The following is a 22,552-nucleotide window of genomic DNA, read 5'->3' on the forward strand; positions in this document are numbered from 1 at the left end:
GGAATATGATATATTCACCCACATAAGACAATTGTGCCACCTGGCCTCATCTTTGCAATGGGTACTTCTCAGAGATTGAAGATAGATGATCAGGTGAGAAATATTACACTGGCCTATATTTCTTGGATCCTACACATGTGACTTGGAATTGAAAGGGAATGGCAAAATGTTCTCCCTCTCTCTCTCTGTCTTGTGTGTGTGTGTGTGTGTGTGTGTGTGTGCATTTGCACGTGTGCTATGTGCATACTAAGCATGTAAGCATGTAACCTAAAGCCTGAGTTACACTACTACCCTTGGGAAACAGATTATCTTTTCCCACACCCCCTTAGGCTGTTGACATTGTAATGTTGGTGTAGTACTTTTGAGATAGGCTCTGAAAAATATTAGTTTACAGTATATTGTTCAAAGGTAACAAAGTTTTCCTAAGATCACTATTGTAACATTCATATGGGGACATATACGATTATACTCACTTTGTGAGAATTTCTTTGGTTGTGAACATGTCTAGATAATAAAAGCTTACAGAGGTGTATGTATTGTGGGTCTTCCTTCTTCTGGAGGGCCCTCGTTTTGTTCTCTTGGATGGCTCCTTAGCATCCTCCAGGTCTCAGCTTAAATGTTACATACTGTTATGGGGTCCAGATTGGCAAATAATGAGACCACTCCAGTCATGATTGGGAATGGAAAATACGTTTTATTGAGCGAGAAATGGCTGATGCTTCAGGATGACATGCAAGCCTGTCTCTGGGGATTCCTTTTAACCCTGAAAACCACAGGAATTTCCCCTTCTGCCTACTGTGTTTTGCTTATTTCTTGGAAACCTGGAAAATAAGGTAGGAAACAGGTCAGAAACCATTTAGTAGCACAGTAGGAGTTGCCTTCCAGGGAAGGGGGAAGGGGCCTCAGATGCGAGTGGGACAAAGCACTACAATCACTACAGGCCAGGCTGCATGAAATCATAGAACAGGTGAACAATACATATTTTTTTTCTGGTAAAGGATATGGTTTGTTACCTTCTGAAAAATACCTAGTTATATACAAGCCAGCATTTTTCAAGTATGGGTTATACAGAGCAAAGCAGATTGAGAACAAGTACTAATTCAAACCAAGTCTAACAAGTATGGCTACAGAGCTTTTTGGTAGGGGTTAACTGCAAAACTCTTAGCGTCAATCAACAGAATAATATTGGCATCACAAATAATATTGCAATACTAAAAATTGGAACAAATTAAAACAATAATTTGTTTACCCCATTTCAATACTTAAGAGAAGCTTGGTCTGATTACTAATCTAGTTAGACTCCTAACCCTTCAGTCTCTTTCACTGACCTTGTTACTATATCATTATTCTAAACTTTCATATATTTCCATCCATTCATTTCAATCTTACGTATTCCTAAAAAGTAAGGGTTCCAAAGGAAGCGTTTGTATTTCTGGGGTTTAGCACAAGGCTTGACAGGCAGTAGTGTTCCATAAATATTTTGCTGACGACTTCTTAGGGCAGGAGTGTCTCACATATCCTCATCTTTTCTACCACATTGTAATTCCTGCTATTGCACTGTAATCCCCCAAGGAGGAGGGAAAAATCACAACGTCCCTTCCCTCCATCACTGCGTACGGAGGGAGTAATTTTGTTCATTCGTTGAGGAGCTTCTGGCTACTCCTGGGAGGCTGTCAAAAACCCAACGGTGCGCACAATGGTTCTAAGTAGGAGCAACACTGGGTCACTCAGGAGAGCCGTCAGAACCGCTTTTACGGTTATGTCCCCAAGTGCAAGCCACGACCTTACCACTCAGGAGACAGCTGGCCGAATGTCGAAAGGTTATTTTTTGTTTGTTTGTTTTTAAAGGCTCGCATCCTTTCCTGGCACGCCAGGAAGTTGAGCTCTTGCAGCCACTCATCTGTCCGAAGGGGGGCGGCAGCATCCCAGTCCCTCACGCCCTGAAGATGTGTAGGTGGGAGGAGAGATTCGCGTTCAAAATCTTGACTCTACCCACTCTCCGTAGCGCCTTAGCCCGCTCGAGTTTCAATGCGCGTTGTTGCTGGACGAAGCTGAGTCTTACACACCGCCCGCTGCTCTCCTGATCATGGCTTCTCCAAGTTCCTTCACCTACTATTGCCCTCCACCTTCCTCCCCTGTCTGGTCAGAACCGCTGTACAGTCTGAGGCCGGAGCACGCGCGGGAGCGGTTGCAGGACGACTCGGTGGAAACAGTCACGTCCATTGAACAGGTGAGGTGGCAGGACTGGGCGAGGCGCCTGCGCGGGGGCTTCTGGGAGTGGGAGTCCCGACTGTCGGGTTGCTCGGCCACAGAATGCTCCGAGAAACTACGACTCCCACAATGCGCCTCGGCGCCCCCCTCCGGCGAGCGCCCGGGGCTTCCGACTGAAGCCTTTGTGGGGCAGCTCTGGGAAGGGGTCGTTGGGCCGAGAAGGGAGCGCGGAATTCGGGACCTCTGTGCCTCAGAGCGGGGAGAAAGGCGTTCTGGGCCCGAGCTCGCTGCGGGCCGGGCGGACCAGCCCGCGGCATTCTGCCCCCAGGTTCTGGGACTGTTCGCGCACTTTCCCCCACCTGCTCACAATCTCGGTACCCTTAGGGGACAGCTTGGCGGGGCTGCGCTCGTACGGTTCCACAGTCGGTTTAATTTCTGACGTGCAGTGTCAGGTGGGGGATTGCCTCGTGTTGGCACCAGCTAGGTAATGGACACAGTAGGTATTGGGCACAGTATTCAGAAACACAAATGAAACAGCCTCCGGTGGTGGGGTGGGGTGGGGTGGGGGTGTGGAGGGAGAAGGAGGCAGGCTGGAAAGCTGCTGTGGTTTGGAAAGTTCTAGCAATATGGATTAGGGGCTGCTTGTCATTTACTAAGCCTAGAGGTGGAATTGAACAGGACATTTTGAAGTGTGTGTGAGGATTGAATAGTTAACTACATAGTTTGGCTTTTTCCCTTTCATTACCCAATTGGAATCGTTCCCGAATGAGTTGTAGGGCTGTTTGCCCATCTGTTACTAGAAATGGTCAGGATGATTCTTTCAGCACTAACAAACAAGCCTCCAACTGTTGACTAAAATAAGATCTGTTAGTAAGACGAGTACCTAGATTTAAGCAGGCAGGGACCTGCTTTCTCTTTGACACCTGAACCTGCAAGCCTCTGTTTAGGCAAAATTAATAACAATAATTCTATTTTACAAGTACGGCTATAAATTATAACAAAAGAGCTTGAATACATGGTTATACACATAATAGTAGAATAACTTAACTGGTGATTTATATTCATGGGTAGCAGAGAAAACCTTTTTACATCATGTGGTGATGATGGCTCACACCTGTAATCCTAGCTATTCAGCAGACTGAGATCTGAAGATAAAGGTTTGACACAAGCCCAGGTGGAGCCATTGGGCTGGGAGGAATTCAGATCCTTCATAATTAAAAGCAGGAAGTGGAGCTGTGGCTCTAGTGGTAGATTAATAGTCTTGAGTGAAAAAGCTCAGGACTCAGGAACAGTGCCCCAGTACTGGTACCCTTCCCTCTCCTCCCCCCCCTCCCGCAAAATCAAACAAACCAAAACAACAAAACAAAACCCACAGAAACCCTTATTTTTTGAATCTAGTTTCTCAGGTGAGTTATTGAATCATCTTGTCCTACAGAAGTCCTGCCACAGGTCACAAATCTTCCATCAGTGAAAAACTTGTAGGATGTTTACAGTGTTACAAAGTAATGGATTATTGAGTTGATTCAAGTCAAATTTTTTTTCCTATTGACCAGACTTTGGACTGAGGAGTTAGCTTACTTCCCTTCCCTGTCCTCAGCCCTGGGGTAATTTTTTTTTTTTTTTTTTTTTTTTGCCAGTCCTGGGCTTGAGCTCAGGGCCTGAGCACTGTCCTTGGACTTTCTCAAGGCTAGAGCTCTACCACTTAAGCCTCAGCACCACTTCTGGCTTTTTTTCTATATGTGGTATCGAGGAATCGAACCCGGGTCTTCATGCATGCTAGGCAAGCACTTTAACCACTAGGCCAAACTCCCGGCCCCCTTTTTTTTTTCTTTTAAATAGTTAACTGAATTGCCCCAGCAGAGAGGGGTATGGATATAAAGGGAGAAAGAGGAATCAGTAGTTGGTCTGTTAATTTGAAATTCAGTACAGAGACTTCCATGCTTAGAAAAGCAAGTAAAAAATAGGGATATTATAAAGAGCTTTTCTGATAGCCCCCCCTTTTTTGTATAATTTCTTTTTCCCCCCTCAGAATGCTAAAGTTGTTTTTTTTCCCCCCCAACTGTTATACTCAAAGGTAGGCAAAATGAGTAATACAAAAAAAGGAGACATGTTCTCATCTGAAAAAGGATAGCACCAAAGCCAGGTCCAGGGCTGAGAAGGTACTGGGTCTTAGATGTTATTCCAGAGCATTTTTGAGATACAGGCCCAAAGGTGTGATATTTAGTAGTATTTCTTTTCCATGTCATTATTCCCGCTCATATTTTATTTTATTTTTTATTTTTTTGCTAGTCCTGGGCTTAAGCTCAGGGCCTGAGCACTGTCAGATTTTTCTCAAGGCTAGAGCTCTACCACTTGAGCCTTAGTACCACTTTCGGCTTTTTCTAAGTATGTGGTACCAAGGAATCAAACCCGGGTCTTCATGCATGCTAGGCAAGCACTCTACCACTAGGCCAAACTCCTGGCCCCCTGCTCATATTTTAAAAGTCTAGGATGAACAGTTGCAGTTAGTAAGAAGATAACAGCTGGGTGTGATGGAACACAAAGTCACAGCAGGAAGAGGCTGAAGCAGGAGGTTCAGAATTTGTGGCCAATGTGGGATATATAGTAAGACCCTATCTTAAATTCAAACACACATACTTACACAAAAGAAGAAAAAAAAGATAATTTGGCTTCCTTAGGGATGTAATCAGCATAGTGACCATTTATTTTGGTCCTAGCACAGTGCTAAATGTTCCCCATATATTGTATGAGTCAGTCCTTACACATTTGGCACATGAGAAGATTAAAGATGTGCTGGGTTGGTAGGTTAATGATGTATGGTAGATAGTGGTCACACAGCCCAAGGGAGGGGCCATTAGGGTTCTGGACCAGTAGGGAAGCCTCTTGCTTCATGGTATAGTCTCTAAAGATGAATGAAGGCAGGTAAAACAAGTCATTCAATACAATCAAACTTCACAGTTTTGTTTTTTTTTTTTTTTTTAATTGCAGTAGCAGAGGAGTCAGAACTCTGGTTAAACGTTCAGTAGGAGGCTATGTGAGTCATCTTCACTGAAATTCAGCAGATACTATATTGTTCAACTACAAGGTAGCCTCAAATATAAAATCATATAGGCCAGGAAAATGAAAAATGGGTAGCTTTGTTGATTCACATAGAGCTTCCTTCTGGAACAAAGAATGGAGTTTCCTTTTAGAGGTGGGAAAGTAGAGAGGAAAGAAGGAAGAAAGAGATGGGAGATTTCCTTCAGAGCAGTTTTCAGAACTTTTCCTGTGTCTGCTGTGTCTCAAAATAATCAGCTCAAAATAATCCTTATGCCAAAGAAGCTTATTTTGGAGTGATGTATTCTGGTCTCCTACAGTCTTATTTTGCTATGGCATCCCCAAATGATGAAGTTACTTCTTCAGAGAAGTATTTTATTTGTTAAACTTGAAAAATTTTTGGTAATCTCTCTCTTTTATTACTTGAGAGGAAGTGAAGTCAGATGTTTAGGTGAAAATCCACAGCTCCAGAAGTCCCAAGCAGCTTAGAACTCTCCATGAGCCTAGGGCTGGTCCAGTCTGATCGCTGGACCTGTGATCCTAGCTATACTTAGGAGGCTGAGATCTGAGGATCTCATTAGTTCTAAGCCAGCCCAGTCAGAAAAGTCCATAAGACTCTTATTCTATTTTACCAGCAAAAAGCTGCAAGTGGACGCTGGGAGTTTGGCCTAGTGGTAGAGTGCTTGCCTAGCATGCACGAAGACCCAGGTTCGATTCCTCGGTACCACATACATAGAAAAAAGCCTAAAGTGGTGCTGAGGCTCAAGTGGTAGAGTGCTAGCCTTGAGAAAGTCCAAGGACAATGCTCAGGCCCTGAGCTCAAGCCCAGGACTGCACCCCCCCCCCCAAAAAAAAAAATCTGGAAGTGGAGGTATGACTCAAGTGATAAGGAGGCAGCCTTGTAGGTAGGGGTAACTACACACATAAAGACATCTTCACAAAGCATACTATTTAGTCATGTTTTGTACATTAGCTATCTTTTTAATTGTTTTTTAAAAAATTACACATACGTATATATAATAGAGGTTTTGGGGTAGTCTCTCTCATTCCTCTCTTTTCTCCTATTCTCCAGATTTTGTCTGTTATGAATAATGCTGCTAGAAAAATACATGTAGAAATCTTTTGGGGTATGTATTTAATTTCTTTTGAATAGAAATTTAATAGATGTAAGGTAGATATTTCATTTAACAAAACTATCATGAAGCTTTTCTACAGCTGTACTTTTTATACTGTTAGCAGCAATGTGTGTTGTCTGTCATTCTGCTGTTAAGTGTGTCCTGGGCCTGGAACTTGAACTCAGGGCCTGGGTGCTGTCCCGAGCTTTTTTGCTCAAAGCTAATGCTTTACTTACTACTTGAGCCACAGCTCCATTTTTGGCTTTTTGGAGACCAGGGTCTCATGGATTTCCCTTCTTGAGTTGACTTCCAATTGCAGTCCTCAGGTCTTAGCTTCCTTAGTAGCTAGGATTACAGGTGTGAGCCACTGGCTCCTATTTAATTAATTATTTATTGTGGGTCATGGGGCTTTAACTTGGCTTGGGTGGTGTTTGAGCTCTTTAGCTCAAGGCTACCCCCCTATCCCTGGGCCTGGGCATTGTCCTTGAGCTCTGCAGCTCAAGGCTACTACCCTACCCTTGAGCCAAGCCCCACTTCTCATTTTCTAGAGGTTAATTGGAGATAAAGAGTCTCAGGTCCTTTTGTACCTGGGTTGGCTTTGAACCTTGATCCTCAGATGTCAGCCTCCTGAGTAGGATTACAGGTGTGAACTATCACGTCCAGCCTTTATTTTTAATTTTTAAAATTCTTTTGTACCTGTCCTGGAGCACAACATGGGCAGCGTCCTTGAGCTTTGTTGCTACAAGCTAGCTCCTTAACTCTTGAGCCACAGCTCCATTCTACCTTTTTGGTAATTAATTGAACATAAAAGTCTTCCTGGCTTTGAACCATGATCCTCAGATCTCATTCTCCTGAGTTGTTAGGTTTATAGGTGTGAGTGAGCTTCAGCACCAAGCTCCATGAAGATTAAAAAAAAATTATTATATATATGTGTTCAGTCCGGATCAATCAAAATCCCTCTATTTTAGGCAGCTATACATTTTGAACAGGTAATCTCTTGGGACTAAATCTTCAGTGAGGGATCCTTGTGGTCTTTCTTGTCACACTGTCATGCAGGAATGTTTTTGAAGCAGATCAGATACTTTAGGTTTCTGTTCTATTCCAAGAGAACCCTTTCACTTTCACTTACAGGTGTATGAACTGTGTTCTCAGTGCTCAGGGAAAATGAGTCTGTGGGCTTTTTGCTGTTATACAGAAGAAAATGATCTGTTGGGATAGGGCTATTAAACAGCTTATGTATTGTACAGGCTAAGAATAGCTTGCCTAGGCAGGTTCTTACCTAAGAAAAGAGAGTTTTAATAAAACACTCAGTTTCTTTGGGATGAATAGAAGGCATGGAAATTCAGTATAAAGTGAGAGCCAGGGAATGGGGGCATGCTTTAGCATCACTGTTCTTTGCTTTGTTTTTAGCATCAATGTATTGAAGTTAATGTTAAAAGTTAATCATGACTTAGATAACTTTTAACTTATTTATTCGTGTATCTCAGTTGAGTAAAAAATACTTAGCCTCTGTTTCCAATATTTTTTATTTATTTGTTAATTATTGTGGTTCTATGGATTGAACCCAAAGCCTCACATCTACTAGGCAAGCACTGAGCCACTTTTTTGGTCTAGTTCCCCCTTGTAATTGAAGTGAAGAATTTAGTAAAAAATTTAAAAGGAATTTAATTGTTGATATTCTACCAGGTGTTATTGAGTCAAGACTAAGACCTCCTAATTTCTTATTGCAGTGTAGTATTGGAAATCCCTGAGGCCACCCCTAGGCTGTGATTAAAACCAAAGGACTCAGAGCACTAAATGAATGGATGTATTCATGGTTGTAGTTTCTATCAGGTATCTTAGTTTACAAATAAACCTCCATTTTCCTTACCTGTGCTTGGCTATGTTGCCCAAGTGGGAGCTATTGCTGGGACTTATTAAGAGGTTGGTGACCTGAAGATTTTGACTCTAGATGTGTTAAAATGCTAAAAAGAGAACTCATTTGCTCACCTTTGATGTTCTGTAAGCCTGTTCCTTCTCGATGACTCTTTTTCTCAAGGTTGAGGAGGTTTTCTGCTGTAATTTATTGAATAGATTATCTGTATCTTAATTTGTATTTTTCCCTTTATGTGTGATTCATAGGTTTGTTCTTTTGATGGTGTTCCAGAAGTTTTATAAATTCCATATATATTTTCGTAGTGTTTCCTCAATGTCTGACTGATGATTTAATTCCTCTGCTTGCCATCAATCCTTCATTTTGTTTTGTTTTGTGCCATCCCTGGGGCTTGAACTTAGGGTCTGGGTGTTCTCCTTGAACTTTTTTTTTTGCTCAAAGCTATTGCTTTACCACTTAAGCCACAGCTCTATGTCCTACATTTCACTTTATATGGCAAGTATATTCAAAATTTTGCATTTAGATCCAATCATTTAACTACCATATTGTTCTTTTCTTATCTAACACCATGTCCAGAAGATCAGGCTGTAAAAGTGGGATAGTCTTCTTTGTTGTTACTGTTTTTGATATTTATTTATTTTATTACTATTATTATTATTATTATTATTAATTTTTTTGCCAATCCTGGGCTTGAGCTCAGGGCCTGAGCCCTGTCCTTGGGCTTTCTCAAGGCTAGAGCTCTACCACTTGAGCCTCAGCACCACTTCCAGCTTTTTTTCTATGCATGTGGTACCGAGGAATTGAACCTGGGTCTTCATGCATGCTAGGCAAGCACTCTACCACTAGGCCAAACTCCCGGCCCCTGTTTTTGATATTTTATTGGAGATAAAATATCTTACAGACTTTCCTGCCTGGGCTGGCTTCCAACCTGTAATCCTCAAATCTCAGCCTCCTGAGTAGCTAGAATTACAGATGTGAGCCTCTGGCAGCCAGCTTGTCAATTCCTGTTTTTAACTTGTTATGTAGTTAGGCTTTTTTTTTTTTTTTTTTTTTTTGCCAGTCCTGGGGCTTGAACTCAGGCCTGGGCACTGTCCTTGAACACTTTTTGTTCAAGGCTAGCACGCTGCCACTTAAGCCACAGCGCCACTTCTAGCTTTTTTTGTGTATGTGGTTCCCAGGAATCAAACCCAAGGCTTTGTGCATGGTAGGCGAGCACTCTACCACTAGGCCATGGTCCCAGCCCATAGCTATGCTTTTCATAGAACTTTTTGTTTGTTTATACTGGTCCTGGGGTTTGAACTCAGGGCCTGAATGCTGTCCCTGAGCTTTTTTGTTCAAAGCTTTCAGTCTACTATCACTTGAGTGATAGCTATTTCTGGGAGAAGATCTTCACCAACCATACAACGGACAAAGGCCTCATATCTAAGATATATCAACAGCTCAAAAAATTGAATCATTCCAAAAGTAATCTCCAAAGTAACAACCATCCCATTAAAAGATAGGCCAAAGACTTAAAGAGAGTCTTCTCTGAAGAAGAAACAAAAATGGCCTATAGACACATGAAGAAATGCTCGACATCTCTGGTCATAAAAGAAATGCAAATCAAAATAACTCTTAAGATTCCACCTCACTCCAGTTAGAATGGCCAGGATCAAAAAAATCTAATAACAACAGATGCTGGAGGGATGTGGCCAGGAGGGATCACTACTACAATGTTGGTGGGAGTGCAAACTCGTTCAACCACTATGGAAAGCAGTATGGCAGTTCCTCAAAAAACTAAACATAGAGCTCCCCTATGACCCAGCAATTCTACTACTTGGCATTTACCCAATAGTCCAGAAACAAGGACATACTAAATCCACTAGCACAACGAAGTTCATTGCAGCACTATTTACCATAGCAAAGATATGAAATCAACCCAGATGCCCCTCAGTTGATGAGTGGATCAACAAGATGTGGTATTTATTATACACAATGGAATTCTATGCTGTTGTCAGAAAGAATGACATCGCCCCATTTGTAAGGAAATGCAAAGGCATAGAAAAAATCATATTAATTGAAGTAAGCCAGACCCAAAGGAACATAGGCTCAATGGTTTCCCTCATTTGTCATAATCAGTAGAAACCTTGGGCTCTCCTAGCAGAGATTTACAATAGAGCAAAACCTAGATACATAAGGCCATACAGTGTGACGCTAAATGAAAGTACCGCTGGGATATAGAAACAAAAGCCATTTAATAAGTGATTGTTGTCCTTAATGTACTATATTATCTCTCATCTCTTTTGCTGTCCCTTGGTTATCTCATATTGTTATAGTATTCACTTTGTTATCTGATATATTGGATAAATGCGTATTTGGTTATTTGAAATGGGATAGGGAAGGGGGGAAAACAAGATGAGGGGTGGGGGTTGGGGGGGAGGGAAATGGGGACCAAGACATGAGAAAGAGTATCAATGTATGTGATGTAATGCACCTTCTATCTGGTGAATATAATGTAACAATTCTATTAATTATAATAAAAATATATGGAAAAAAAAGAATTGTAAAAAAAAATTGTGTTGGGGAAGGGAGGGGAAAGAAGAGATGAAGATTGATCAGATAAGCACACATAGACCCAAACCAAAAATAAAACACAAAACAAAACACAGAAAAATCAATGATATTTGGCCAATCTAGCTAAGAAAATAAGTAATGAGGAAGGATTAGGGATGGGAGAAGAAATATGAGTGTGAGGGCAATTCTAACTGTAGATAGAAGTATAAATAAGAAGGGAAGGAAATATGATTTAAAATTGAATACTGAAAGGCAGCGTTGTAGGCCGGATATGACAACTATAGGGAAAAGGGAAGGAAAAGCTGAGCTAAAAAGTAAGTGTCCGTCTATCTTGCCCTACCCTCCGCTATCCCTTGAATATTCTTAAGTAATATGGATTTGAATAGATTTGTCTTTGGTAATGAAAGGTTTTTTTTGTGCAATTGGTTTTGTTTTATTCAGAATTTGTCAACTTACATATAATTTATACATAAATCTTTATTTAATGTCCTCGGTGACATATGCTTTATGTATAATTTCCTGTCCTATTCAGTTTGCAGCTAAGGAAGGCATGATGGAAAACTACCATCTGTGTTCTGATTTGGCTGGTGCTTTATATTAGTTCTGTATGAGAATTAAGAGAGATCTGGGACAACATTCTATTCCTCTAAGTAATGTTCTCGTGGTGGCTTCAATCTGTTTCTTGGAATATTATAATTTTTTTTCTTTTTGCCAGTCCTGTGGCATGAACTCAGGGCCTGGGCACTTCCCTGGAGCTTTCTCAAGGCTATCGTTCTACCACTTGAGCCACAACACCACTTCCACCTTTTTCTGTGTATATGGTACCAAGGAATTGAACACAGGGCTTCATACATGCTAGGCAAGCACTCTGCCACTAAGCCACACTCCTAGCCAATAATATTATAAATTCTTAACCAGAACATCCCTCAAACTGAAGTTCTAACACAAACACCAAAGCATATTCTGAAATCAAATTAAATTAATTTTCAGCTGGCTGCTACTTTACATGATTAATATCCTGATTTGCACATTTGTCAATGGGACTAGAAGCTCTAACTCTGGGTGTTTTGAAATAATCTCCCCCCCCTTCCTGGGCAGGGTAGAGGGGAAAGCTGGACTAGGTAAGCGTTAGGCCACTTACCTAGCTTGCTTGACTCTACATCCTTCTCCAGCCTGGGTGGGGGGTGAGGAAAAAATATTTCCAAAGGAGATCAGTATATATCTCTGAGAGGAGTGCTATGGGCCATTTAGATGTAGCATCATTTCAGACTATATGGGATTGTCAACACAGGCAGATGGCTACCAACAACTGGCATGAACCTACAAGACACATAAGTACTGGTATCATATACCCAATGATTTTGAGGGCTTGATACAGCCCACAAGCTGAAGGTTCCCCACCCTGCTCTAGGAAAGCTTGGTTGCCTACAGAGGTCAACAATTCTCAGGAAGTTAGAACCCTGTAACCTGCTAACTGGTCCCCTACCTCACTGCCATCCCCTTATCCTTGCAGATGAGATAACATTGTGATGGGCCAACAGCAGATCTAATTTCTTCCTTGACTTTCTGAGGTCCTTTGTTTTATGGGACCAACCAACTTTACAGAGTAGACAAGAACAATACTTCAGGGCTGGGGATGTAGCTCAATGGTTGTGCTTGCCTACCACATGCCAGTCCCTGCAGTGTATCCTTAGCACCATCAAAATAAAGGGACATTTCTTTCAAATGTAGAGAAGAAAAATATCTATTTTAAGTTCTTTCTGAGACTCCATAACAAAAAACAGATTATCAAATGGAAAGCAGAAGCTTATTAACATATATTTATCATACATACATTGAAGATTCCCAGAGGAAGAGTACTGTAGTGAGGAATTCTAGGCCACAGGACCAATATGCCAAATAGACTAGTAGTGACAAGTCCAGAGAAAGGGGAATTAAACATATTTTGGGAAGAGGCAAAGTAAGCCCATTTTCTAAATATAGATATTAGCATTAGGTTTAGGTATAGAAAGAAGGGGTATATGTATGCATTATTATTTATTTTTTGCCAGTCCTGGGGCTTGACTCAGGTCCTGAACGCTATCCTTGTATATTTTTTGTTCAAGACTAGTGCTCTGCCACTTGAGCCACAGTGTCACTTCTGCCTTTTTCTGTATGTGTGGCACTGAGGAATCAAACCCAGGGCTTCATGCATGCTAGGTGAGCACTCTACCGGTAAATAGGCTATGCTCCCGACCCCCGTAAGTATAATTATTAAACAAGCCCTGTTGCAGATGTGGTCAGGTTGCTCATTATATCAGGATTGGTCAGACCGGGCGTTGTTAGGATAAGAAAGTCACTGTTGCCTGGTTCTGTAGAAGCACTGCTATTCTTTTTTGTTTCTTTTGCTTTTTAAGATTATCATTTATATTCAAACTTATTTTTTTTTTTTTCGCCAGTCCTGGGCTTGGGCTCAGGGCTTGAGCACTGTCCTTGGACTTTCTCAAGGCTAGAGCTCTTCCGCTTGAGCCTCACCACCACTTCCGGCTTTTTTCTATGTATGTGGTACCGAGGAATCGAACCTGGGTCTTCATGCATGCTAGGCAAGCACTTTAACCACTAGGCCAAACTCCCGGCCCCTTATTGACTTATTTTTGTGCAGGTACTGGGGCTTGAACACAGACCCTGAGGCTCATAGCTTTTTTGCTCAAGGCTGGTACTCTACCACTCCATAACTCCAATTCCAACTTTTGTTATGGTTAATTGGAGGTAAGAGTCTCTCAGCTTTCCTGCATGGGCTAGCCTTGAACTGTAATCCTTAAATCTCAGATTCTTGAGTAGCTAGAATTACAGGCGTGAGCCACCAGTACTCAGCTTTAGATTTATCTTTTCTTTAGAATTTGGACTGTTGGACAAATAAAAGAGACATGCAAGGACAACTTGAAAAAGGTAGCCGTAGTTACAATTTGGTTTAGGGCACTGAAGAAATTGGTGTGATAACAACATGATACATGGGACCACTTACCTCTGCCTTCTACTTGTCCTGAGTCTTTGAATCCAGTCTTAAATATATGCAATCAGAAACCACACTGAGGCGGCTGGGAGTTTGGCCTGATGGTAGAGTGCTTACCTAGCATGCACGAAGACCCAAGTTCGATTCCTTGGTACCACATACATGGGAAGTGGTGCTGTGCTCAAGTGGTAGAGCTCTAGCCTTGAGAAAGCCTAAGGACAGTACTCAGGCCCTGCGTTCAAGCCCCAGGACTGGCAAAAAAACAAAAAACAAAAAAACAACAACAAAAATACTACACTGAACAAGTATATCCAGTGGGCATTTGTGGTGATGAGAAGCAAACGTTAGCAGCATTGTCATTTTATTGTTTTTTCTTCTATGTCCTGCATCCTTACCAGGCCAAAGTAGAAGAAAAGATCCAGGAGGTCTTCAGTTCTTACAAGTTCAACCACCTTGTGCCAAGGTAAGCTGTGGTAAGAGATTGAGGAGCCTGGGATGAGAGTCTATTATTTGTCCTCCTTGTGCCTATCTAACCACGGGGTGATTCCTATGTCTGCTGTTAGAGTGATACTTGATGACTTGTGACATGCTGTGACCCCAAACTTATTCTCCACTGGACTATTGTGTAAGGAGATGCTCTACTTGGTCTGAGCCACGAGGGGTGCCCTTTGAGTCCTTATCTCTGAAGTCTGAGGAGAGGAAAGAGAGTCAGGCTTTGGATTGATTGTGGCCTGTTGCTTTGGTGTTCAGAGGAGAACCCTCACTCAGACTTGAGAAACATGTAGAGGCCAGGAGGGGGCAAAGGATAAATGGAGACAATTTAATTCTGTGTCTGGAATCCATCATATACTAGGTAATTGCTCTGCCAATGATCTATATCTCCAAGGATGAATTTCCCAATGAGAAATACAACACTTGTTTTGGTTGGAGGTGGGGTGGGGTGAGGGGCTTAGCAAGCTGAAGTCTTCTAAGCTCTTTTGGATCAGAAATTCCAAAAAAGAAATAAGAAAATTATAATATTTTCTCTTGTTCACCGTACCCTGGAAAGTTTTACACTAGAATTTCATAAGGCTACTTCATTCCTTTATTAGTACGTTTCTTCCATTTCTCTTCCTGTCACAAATTGCTTTTCCAGAACCATCCAATGTAGTTTCCAGCCATCAGAATTAATCCATAGTCCAAAACCCTGTGAGGTCATCATTGTATCTTAGAGTGCTTCTTTTATGGTAATCTCCAGATATAGCATGGTGATAAATCTGGTTAGGATGCTGAAGGGTCTTGAGTCTAGCCTTGTCCCCTTCACCCACTTGTGACTTCTCCTCCTCCTGCTGCTTCTCCTCCTCCCTCTCCTCCCTCTCCTCACTGTCCTTGAGCTTTCTTAAGGCTAGCACTCTACCACTTGAGCCACAGCACCACCTCTGGCTTTTTCTGTGTATGTGATACCAAGGAATCAAAACCAGGGATTATTTCATGCTAGGCAAGCCCTCTACCACTAGGCCCCACTCCTGGCCCCACTCCTGACTTCTTGAGCCTTTAATGACTGAGTCTCTGGGTGCTTCTCTGTACTTGAATATTATGCATGGCTCCAAACTTGCTACCTTTGTGTCTTTTTTTTTTCTCTATGATTCTGTTTTTCTACCATTCCCTTGATTATCCCTCACCCCCTTCCAATTATTCACTGAAAAACAAACAAGTAAAAGTACTTACCAAAAAAAACAGGAAAGAGCTTATCAGAAAAGATCAGTAGGAAGGTTAACTTCATGTTTCTTCACTGGGAAGGCAAGGAGGAAAATACCAGCCAATGAGGAATCTTCCCCAGACTTCTAGACCAGACCTTCACATTACAGTATCCCAAGGTCAGGCCTTGGCAAGATGATTATTCTATTTTTCTTGTCAGGAGCCACAGCTGGAGTTAGCAAATGATGCCATTTATGTCAATAGTGTGGGAGAATGAGCCGTCTTGGATATAATGGCATCATGGTGCTTCCTGTGCCTGTATTCCTCAGTTTTCCCAGTGGAGTCTTGTTGATGGTAAGGGGCATGATTTAGGGGCACTGTGGCCCCAGATGACTCACCTGCTTGGGCTTTGAGTCACTGTCTTCTGTCCAGACCTCTGTGGACACATAGCCTCTTTTCCCACACCAGGGACCTATGATTAATATATATATATATATGTATATATATATATATATATATAGCAATATAAGGCTGAAGCCAAACATCATCATAGAATAAACATCTGGAATATCAGAATAAATCTGGTGGCTGGAAAGGTAGCTCAGGGGAGAGCTATCTGTGGGTTTGATCCCCAGCACTGCACTGCAGCATAAGAACAATGTGAAAATCAGAATTTAAAATTATTAACATAATTTTAATAGTTTAGAGTTTAGTAGTAAAAATTTTGCAGGAGCAAAACTTCATTGTTAGCTAAAGTGCGTCTTTAGACTTTAGCAGTAAAGCTAGATAGCTGTGTTCATTATGTTTCCAAGGTCATGATGCTGATCAGATTTGACAGAATTGTACACTGCCAGGAACTCTGACTACATACAGGCCCAGGGTACCTTCAGTGATGCTTCAACAGACATTTTCCTGTTTAGCCTACCAGAGCCAAAGCCCAAGTAGATTTCAGTAAAGATCAAGGCTGGAGATGAATGTGGATGTATTTTATAATGAGTCCCCTTCCCAAGATCCCAGAAATGATTTCATGATTTTCTTTTCTTTATGGCTGTGAGATTATATCCAGTCAGTGAGGTAGTCATTCCCAAGGTTTTTTTGTTTGTTGGTTTTTTTTTTTTTTTTTTTTTTTACCTGCATTGGAGATCAAACCTATGGTCTTATCCTTACTTGGGAAGTGTTTTACCACTGAGATATACTCCTAGCCCCCAAGAAACTTTTTTTTTTTGTCAGTTATGGGGCTTGAACTCTGGACTATCCTGAACTCTTCAGCCCAAGGCTGGCGCCCTACCACTTTGAGCCACAGCACTTCTTCCAGTTTTCTGGTAGTTAATTGGAGATAAGAGTCTCAAGGTCTTTTTATGGTGGCTTTGTGCTGGCTTATTGTGCTGGGTTTGAACCACAATCCTCAGATCTCCATCTCCTGAGAAGCTAGGATTATAAGTGTGAGTCAGTGGCACTGGGGTCCAAGAAACTTTTTTTTTTTAACCATAGTTTTTGTTTTTGTTAGGTGATCCTGGGGGCTTGAACTTAGGGCACTGTCCCTGAGGCACAGTGGCTAAAGGCTAGCTAGGGTATTGCCATTTGAACTACAGCTGTATTTTCTTTTCTTTTTTTAAAGTAGTTCCTCTTTATTTTTTTTTGAACTCTTTTTTTATTGTAATTAGTAAAAGTGTTACATGATATTTGCCAGATAGAAGGTGCATTAATTCACATACATTGATACCCTTTCACATGTCTTGGTACCCATTACCCTCCCCCCCACACCCCCATACCCGTCAGCTCTATTTTCTTAACTGGAGATAAGAATCTTGTAGACATTCCTGCCTGGGTAGGCTTCAAACCATGATCCTCAGCTCTGTCTTCTGAGAAGCTAGGATTTACAGGTGTGACCTACTGGCACTCTGCTTGACTATAGTTTTAATGGTTTTGTTTGTCAGCATCCTGCTTTCCTATGAAAGTTAATTTTTCCTACCTTGTATTCTTATTCCACACTCTTAAGAGGCTACTCTTTTTTAATTTATTTCATTAGCTTCCATGAGAAACCTAAAGGAGTGTCCATACTCATGCTTGTGCAGGCACATGTGCAAACATTCACATATCATTTTGAAATTGTTTTCTTGAGGGCAAAAATGACCTAGTACTTCTCAGAAATAAGAAACACTGGCAATGTCCTGACCTGAAAGAGCCCTGGAGGTTTGTGTTGCAATGGCTGTGAAGCCAGAGTGCCTGAGTTAAAGCTCTCACAGCATTGCACTGACTGGGCATGGCCTCCACTGTCTTCTACCAAATCCAAATGATATTTAGAAGTTTTAAAATTCCAAGGAGCCTTTAGTTGTTTCTTTCCGAGATGCTTACAAGTACATTCACCTTCTATCTGATGATGTTGATGTGCCTGCTGCTTGCTTTTTGACTAGAGAAGCCCAGCCTTTAGTGGAAATTCCCAGTAACCAACAATGGACTACATCTCTTGTCCTTTCATCTGTCACAGCCAACCACATGCCATTGAGCGATGGACACACTTCTCTCTGCTATGTTCACTTGAAGTCTTTGCACTTTTTTCACTCAGTCTGCAATAGTAAGTAGAGGGTTTCCAAAGGGCTAGCCACTCTGCTGGGCTTGGGAAACAGACTGGTGCAAGGTTGGGTCCTGCCCCTACTGGGATCATGCTTATGGAGAAAATTGATATTTGCAAGATATTCCAAGGGAGAATTTCAGGGAGGATCTAACTTACATTGGGCAGTCAGGGATGACCTCTCAGAGAAAGTGACATTTAATCTAAGACCTGTGGGCTAAGTATGGTAACTAAATTAGGGGGTAATGGTATTATTCTAGACAGAATAGCATGTACAAAAGCCCCGAGACTGAAGAGATCCAAGCTCAAAGAGGGTAATGAGGATGGGGTGCAATGAGGTTTGGGGTGAGGTTGAAGGAAGGAGAAGGACCCATGGTCAGCAGGACTTACCCCAGCCTGAATGAAGTACAATTTCCAAGGTCACCCAGTACACACTATTTCTAAGTTATTTCCAGTAGCCTTAAGGTATTTGCCTAACAGCAGGTCTGTCCTCTTCTGCTCTGCCTAATTGCCTTTGGGCCTGTATTATTGAGAGAGAAAGGGGAAGAGTTATAGTTTTAACTTTCTACACAGAAAAGATTGGCTGGGTAGAGGTGAACTGAGGACAAAAGAATGGTACAAGTGTTAGTCAACCTGGACTGACAAACGAATATCATAGCCTGAGTCTTCTGAAACACTGAAACTTACTTTCTCACAAAGTAAGTGGAGGCTGGGAATGTCCCAGATCAAGATGCTGGCAGAATTGGTTTCTCCTGAGGTCTGTTATCAGGGATTGCAGATGGCTACCTCCATGCTGTGTTTGTGCATGGCCTTTTCTCTGTACTTTGACCACTCTGGTATCTTTTCCTGTTTTTATAGGGACACCGGTCTTTTGGGATTAGGACCCTATCCATATATCTCATTAACCTAAGTGCCTCTTTCTAAACAGCTTATGGGAGATTAGGATGTAAGCATGAATTTGGGGGCAATATATAATGCAACCCATAATATTCAGACTCTTAGTATAGTTAATAATTGACCAAAAGAAACTGGGGGTGTGCCTCTTCCATTGAAGATTATGGAAATGGTTACTGGAAGGAATTTCTTTTCCGTTGGTTTTTGGCTGAGATTTGTCTTGAGATGGATCAGCTGAAGAAACTTAGCAGGACTCCAGGAACCTACTGTCTGTGGTGAGGTTTGAGGTTAGAGGCTCATCTTTGGGCTGATTCAGCTTCTGTTCCTAGAGACCAGGGCAAAACCAAATGTGACTGAGGTGATGTTCCTGAGCAGGTGGGACTTCAGTTGTTCTTGTCATTTTAGTAAAGTGGAGTCTCTTACCCACCTGAGGCAAAGCATTTGCCTCTGAAATTTTGGATTTCCTAAGGACGACAGAACTTCTTTCAAGCAACATGCTAAGAAGACAACTTCTTAATTTGTTTTTGTGTGTATGTGTGCGCCAATACCAAGACTGAACTCTAGATCTTGTGCTCCTACTCACTTGGGGCTAGTGCTGGACCACTTGAGTCTTGCCTGTTGCCCAGCTTTTTGCTGGATATTTGGAGATGGGGGTCTCATGGACTTTTCTGCCTGGACTAGCTTTGAACTTTAATCCTAAAGATCTCAGTCTCCTGAGTAGCTAGGATTACAGGTGTGATCCACCTGTGCCTGGCTGGCTGGCTGGCTGGGCCTTTTGCTCTGGGCTGCTTGAGAACACTAAGACTGATTGAATTTCAACTTCTCTTTGGAGGCAATATCATTCTTCTAAATTGAAGGGACAAAGATGTAGAGAAAACAGTCCCTGTGGTTAGTCAGAGACTGACCTTCTCTGATTCCTGCTTCCTTTCCTCAGCATTTTACTTAGGATCTCCAGATTTTTGTTACCAAGAACAGAGTCCTATCTTACCTGACATTCTAAACAAGGCAGCTCTCTTTTGGTATATTCTGGTGTTTATTCCCTGGGTCTTAGCATCTGAATGTATTTGGCATGGTCCAATTCTTTAGATTAGTTTTCAGGTAGAAAAGAGCTAGCCAGCCTTTAGCTGTAACTATGAACAAGTTCATTAAGAGCAGTTAGTATGGCCTAGAGCAGATTCAAGTGGTAGAACACCTGCTAGCAAGTGCTTTGCTCTGACAGGTCAAATCCCAGTATCACTAAAGAGAGAGGGAAGGAAATGAAGAGAGAGGGAGAGAGAGAGAGAGAGAGAGAGAGAGAGAGAGAGAGGGGGGGGGGGGGGAGGGAGGGGGAGGGGGAGAGGAGGAGAGAGGGATTAATTGAGAGATATTGTGAGAAAAGGAATCAGGAATTCTGGCTCCAAATTCTTTGCTATCTTGCCCTCATTGATGGTTTCATAACCTTTCATAGTTTTTTCTTGTCCATTAGACCTTTATGACTTTGGCTTCCAACCTGATCAGCCAGACATGTGATAAACATGTGGTAAATTATTCTAGCAGTTCACTTAACTCTTTTCATGTTGTCCCTTTTCAGTTTACCTGCTCTTCCCATAGCTTCCCATTGTGGCTCTAATAGAGTCCCAGCAAGACTTGGGAAGCTGAGGGAGAGCCAGCCTACACTACATATTGAGATGCTATCTTAAAAAAGAAAATTTACCAAGGAAAGATGTCACTTAACAGCACCTCCTAACTGGCTTCACTGACAGTTTCTGCTCCTTGACTTCCACTAGGCCTTTACTAACTGCTTTATAATCCTTTTATTCGTCTCATATGTTGATTCTCAAATACATTCCACCATCAAGACCAAACCACAGTTCTCCTGAGATTTTGGCTCTTCATTCCTGAGAAATTGGAGCCTATCCCAGATGAGTTTCCTGCCTTCTTGCTCCTTCCCACTTGAGTCTTAGCTTTGGCTGACTCTATACTCCCACCATCTCTAAGGATGTAGGACCTCACATCTTCTGCTTCCTAAAAAACCTGAGATTCTGCATTTCCTTCCTTCCTTCCTTCCTTCCTTCCTTCCTTCCTTCCTTCCTTCCTTCCTCTCTCCCTCCCTCCCTCCCTCCCTCCCTCCCTCCCGCCCTTCTTCCTCCTTTTCCCCTTCCTCCTTCCTTTTCTTTCTCTCTCCCTGCCTGCCTGCCTCAGGATCTAGATACCTAGTGCTGTTACTAAAGGCATACACTACCAGAGCTGGCTTTGTATTTTTAAAAATGACATCTTCAACATAATTTGTATATCATATAATTTACCCAGCTAAAGTATACAGTTTGTCACATTTGCATATTCACAGATTGTTTCCCTTATTAATTTTAGGATTTATCACCCCCAAAAGTAATCTTGTACCCTTCAGCCAGTACCCCATGCTCCTCCATTTCTCCCAGTCCAAGGAAACTAATGTTATCTAGTGTAAGAAAAGAAAAAGAGCAGAAAGAGCCCAAGACCTGTCAAAGTGGCTAGCCACTCTGTTGTCTTTTTCTTTGGCCTTGCTGCAGCATCTACTAAATACTTAACAAGAGTCTCTCCTTTATCTGAGTGTGACATGGCATTATACTTGTCCTTCCCATGCTCTTGTTCTCTTCCTACCTTCATTGGCTCCTTTTTCCTTCTCAAAGCCTTCAAGAAGTGTCTTCCCACAGTTCTGTGCTCATGTCTTATGGTCTGTTCTCTCTGCTTCTGTGGCTTCCCGTCTTCTGCATGCAAAAAATCCATGAATTGGGCCGGGAGTTTGGCCTAGTGGTAGAGAGTGCTTGCCTAGCATGCATGAAGACCCGGGTTCAATTCCTCTGTACCACATACATAGAAAAAAGCCAGAAGTGGTGCTGAGGCTCAAGGGGTAGAGCTCTAGCCTTGAGAAAGTCCAAGGACAGTGCTTAGGCCCTGAGCTCAAGCCCAGGACTGGCAAAAACAAAACAGAACAAAACAAAAAAAACCCAAACCATGTGCATGTGATTCTAGTAGTCCTCACATGAATATACTTTTTCCCTTTTCTTCCTTCCCTTCCCCTTTACCCCTTTCCTTCCCTCCCCTTTTCTCTTCCTCCTTTCCCTCTCTCCTCTCCCTTCTTTTAATTCTTCCATCCATCCTTCCTTCCCCCTCCCTACCTTGGTTCCTACTTTCAAAATTCATTTCTTTTAAGAAAATGAGCTTCTTTCTATTGAGGTTAGAGCCTTTATGCATGGGCTGACCTCAGTCCTTCCAGCCTTAACCTCCCAAGTAGCTAGGATGAGCCACTGATACCTAGCAGTACTTGGCCAGTTTACTATTCTTTTCTTTGAGATGTATACTTACCTCATTTCTATGACTGAATTGGAAAAGGCTTATTGAAGTAGCGACTTCATTAACGGTCTTACCACCATAGTTACAGTGGAAGTTCTAAAAACAGTTGTTGAATTGATTACCTAGAAAGAGGACTGGTTCTCTTCTTTGCTATTGCTGTAGTCAGCAGGCACAGTGGCTGCCTTGACATTTTTTTCCTCTTTATTCCTTCCAAAATCACACAGGCCCCTTTTGAAGCACCCAGCAAGAAGTGCCGCCTCTGTCTCTGCCTGTGCAGGTGGCCATGGGCGGCACATTCCATTTTAAAGCCACTGTTG

The 22,552-nt window shown here is 42.1% G+C and overlaps 1 protein-coding gene across 2 annotated transcripts in view; it reads left to right on the forward strand.

Moving 5' to 3' along the window:
• The first annotated feature begins 1,980 nt into the window (after positions 1 to 1,980).
• Positions 1,981 to 22,552, forward strand: part of Fntb (farnesyltransferase, CAAX box, subunit beta) — a 69,023-nt gene continuing 48,451 nt past the window's right edge. The window contains exons 1-2 of one of the 2 annotated variants that reach the window (XM_090344293.1): positions 1,981 to 2,230; positions 14,179 to 14,243. In XM_090344293.1, the coding sequence (XP_090200419.1) occupies positions 2,087 to 2,230; positions 14,179 to 14,243 (209 nt within the window). In that variant the 5' untranslated portion in view covers positions 1,981 to 2,086. The remainder of the gene's footprint in view (positions 2,231 to 14,178; positions 14,244 to 22,552) is intronic. The other variant, XM_090344292.1, reaches the window with a different exon arrangement.

Source organism: Megascapheus bottae, chromosome 14 (assembly GCF_031878675.1).
Source record: "Megascapheus bottae isolate mThoBot1 chromosome 14, mThoBot2.hap1, whole genome shotgun sequence".
Lineage (NCBI taxonomy): Eukaryota > Metazoa > Chordata > Mammalia > Rodentia > Geomyidae > Megascapheus > Megascapheus bottae.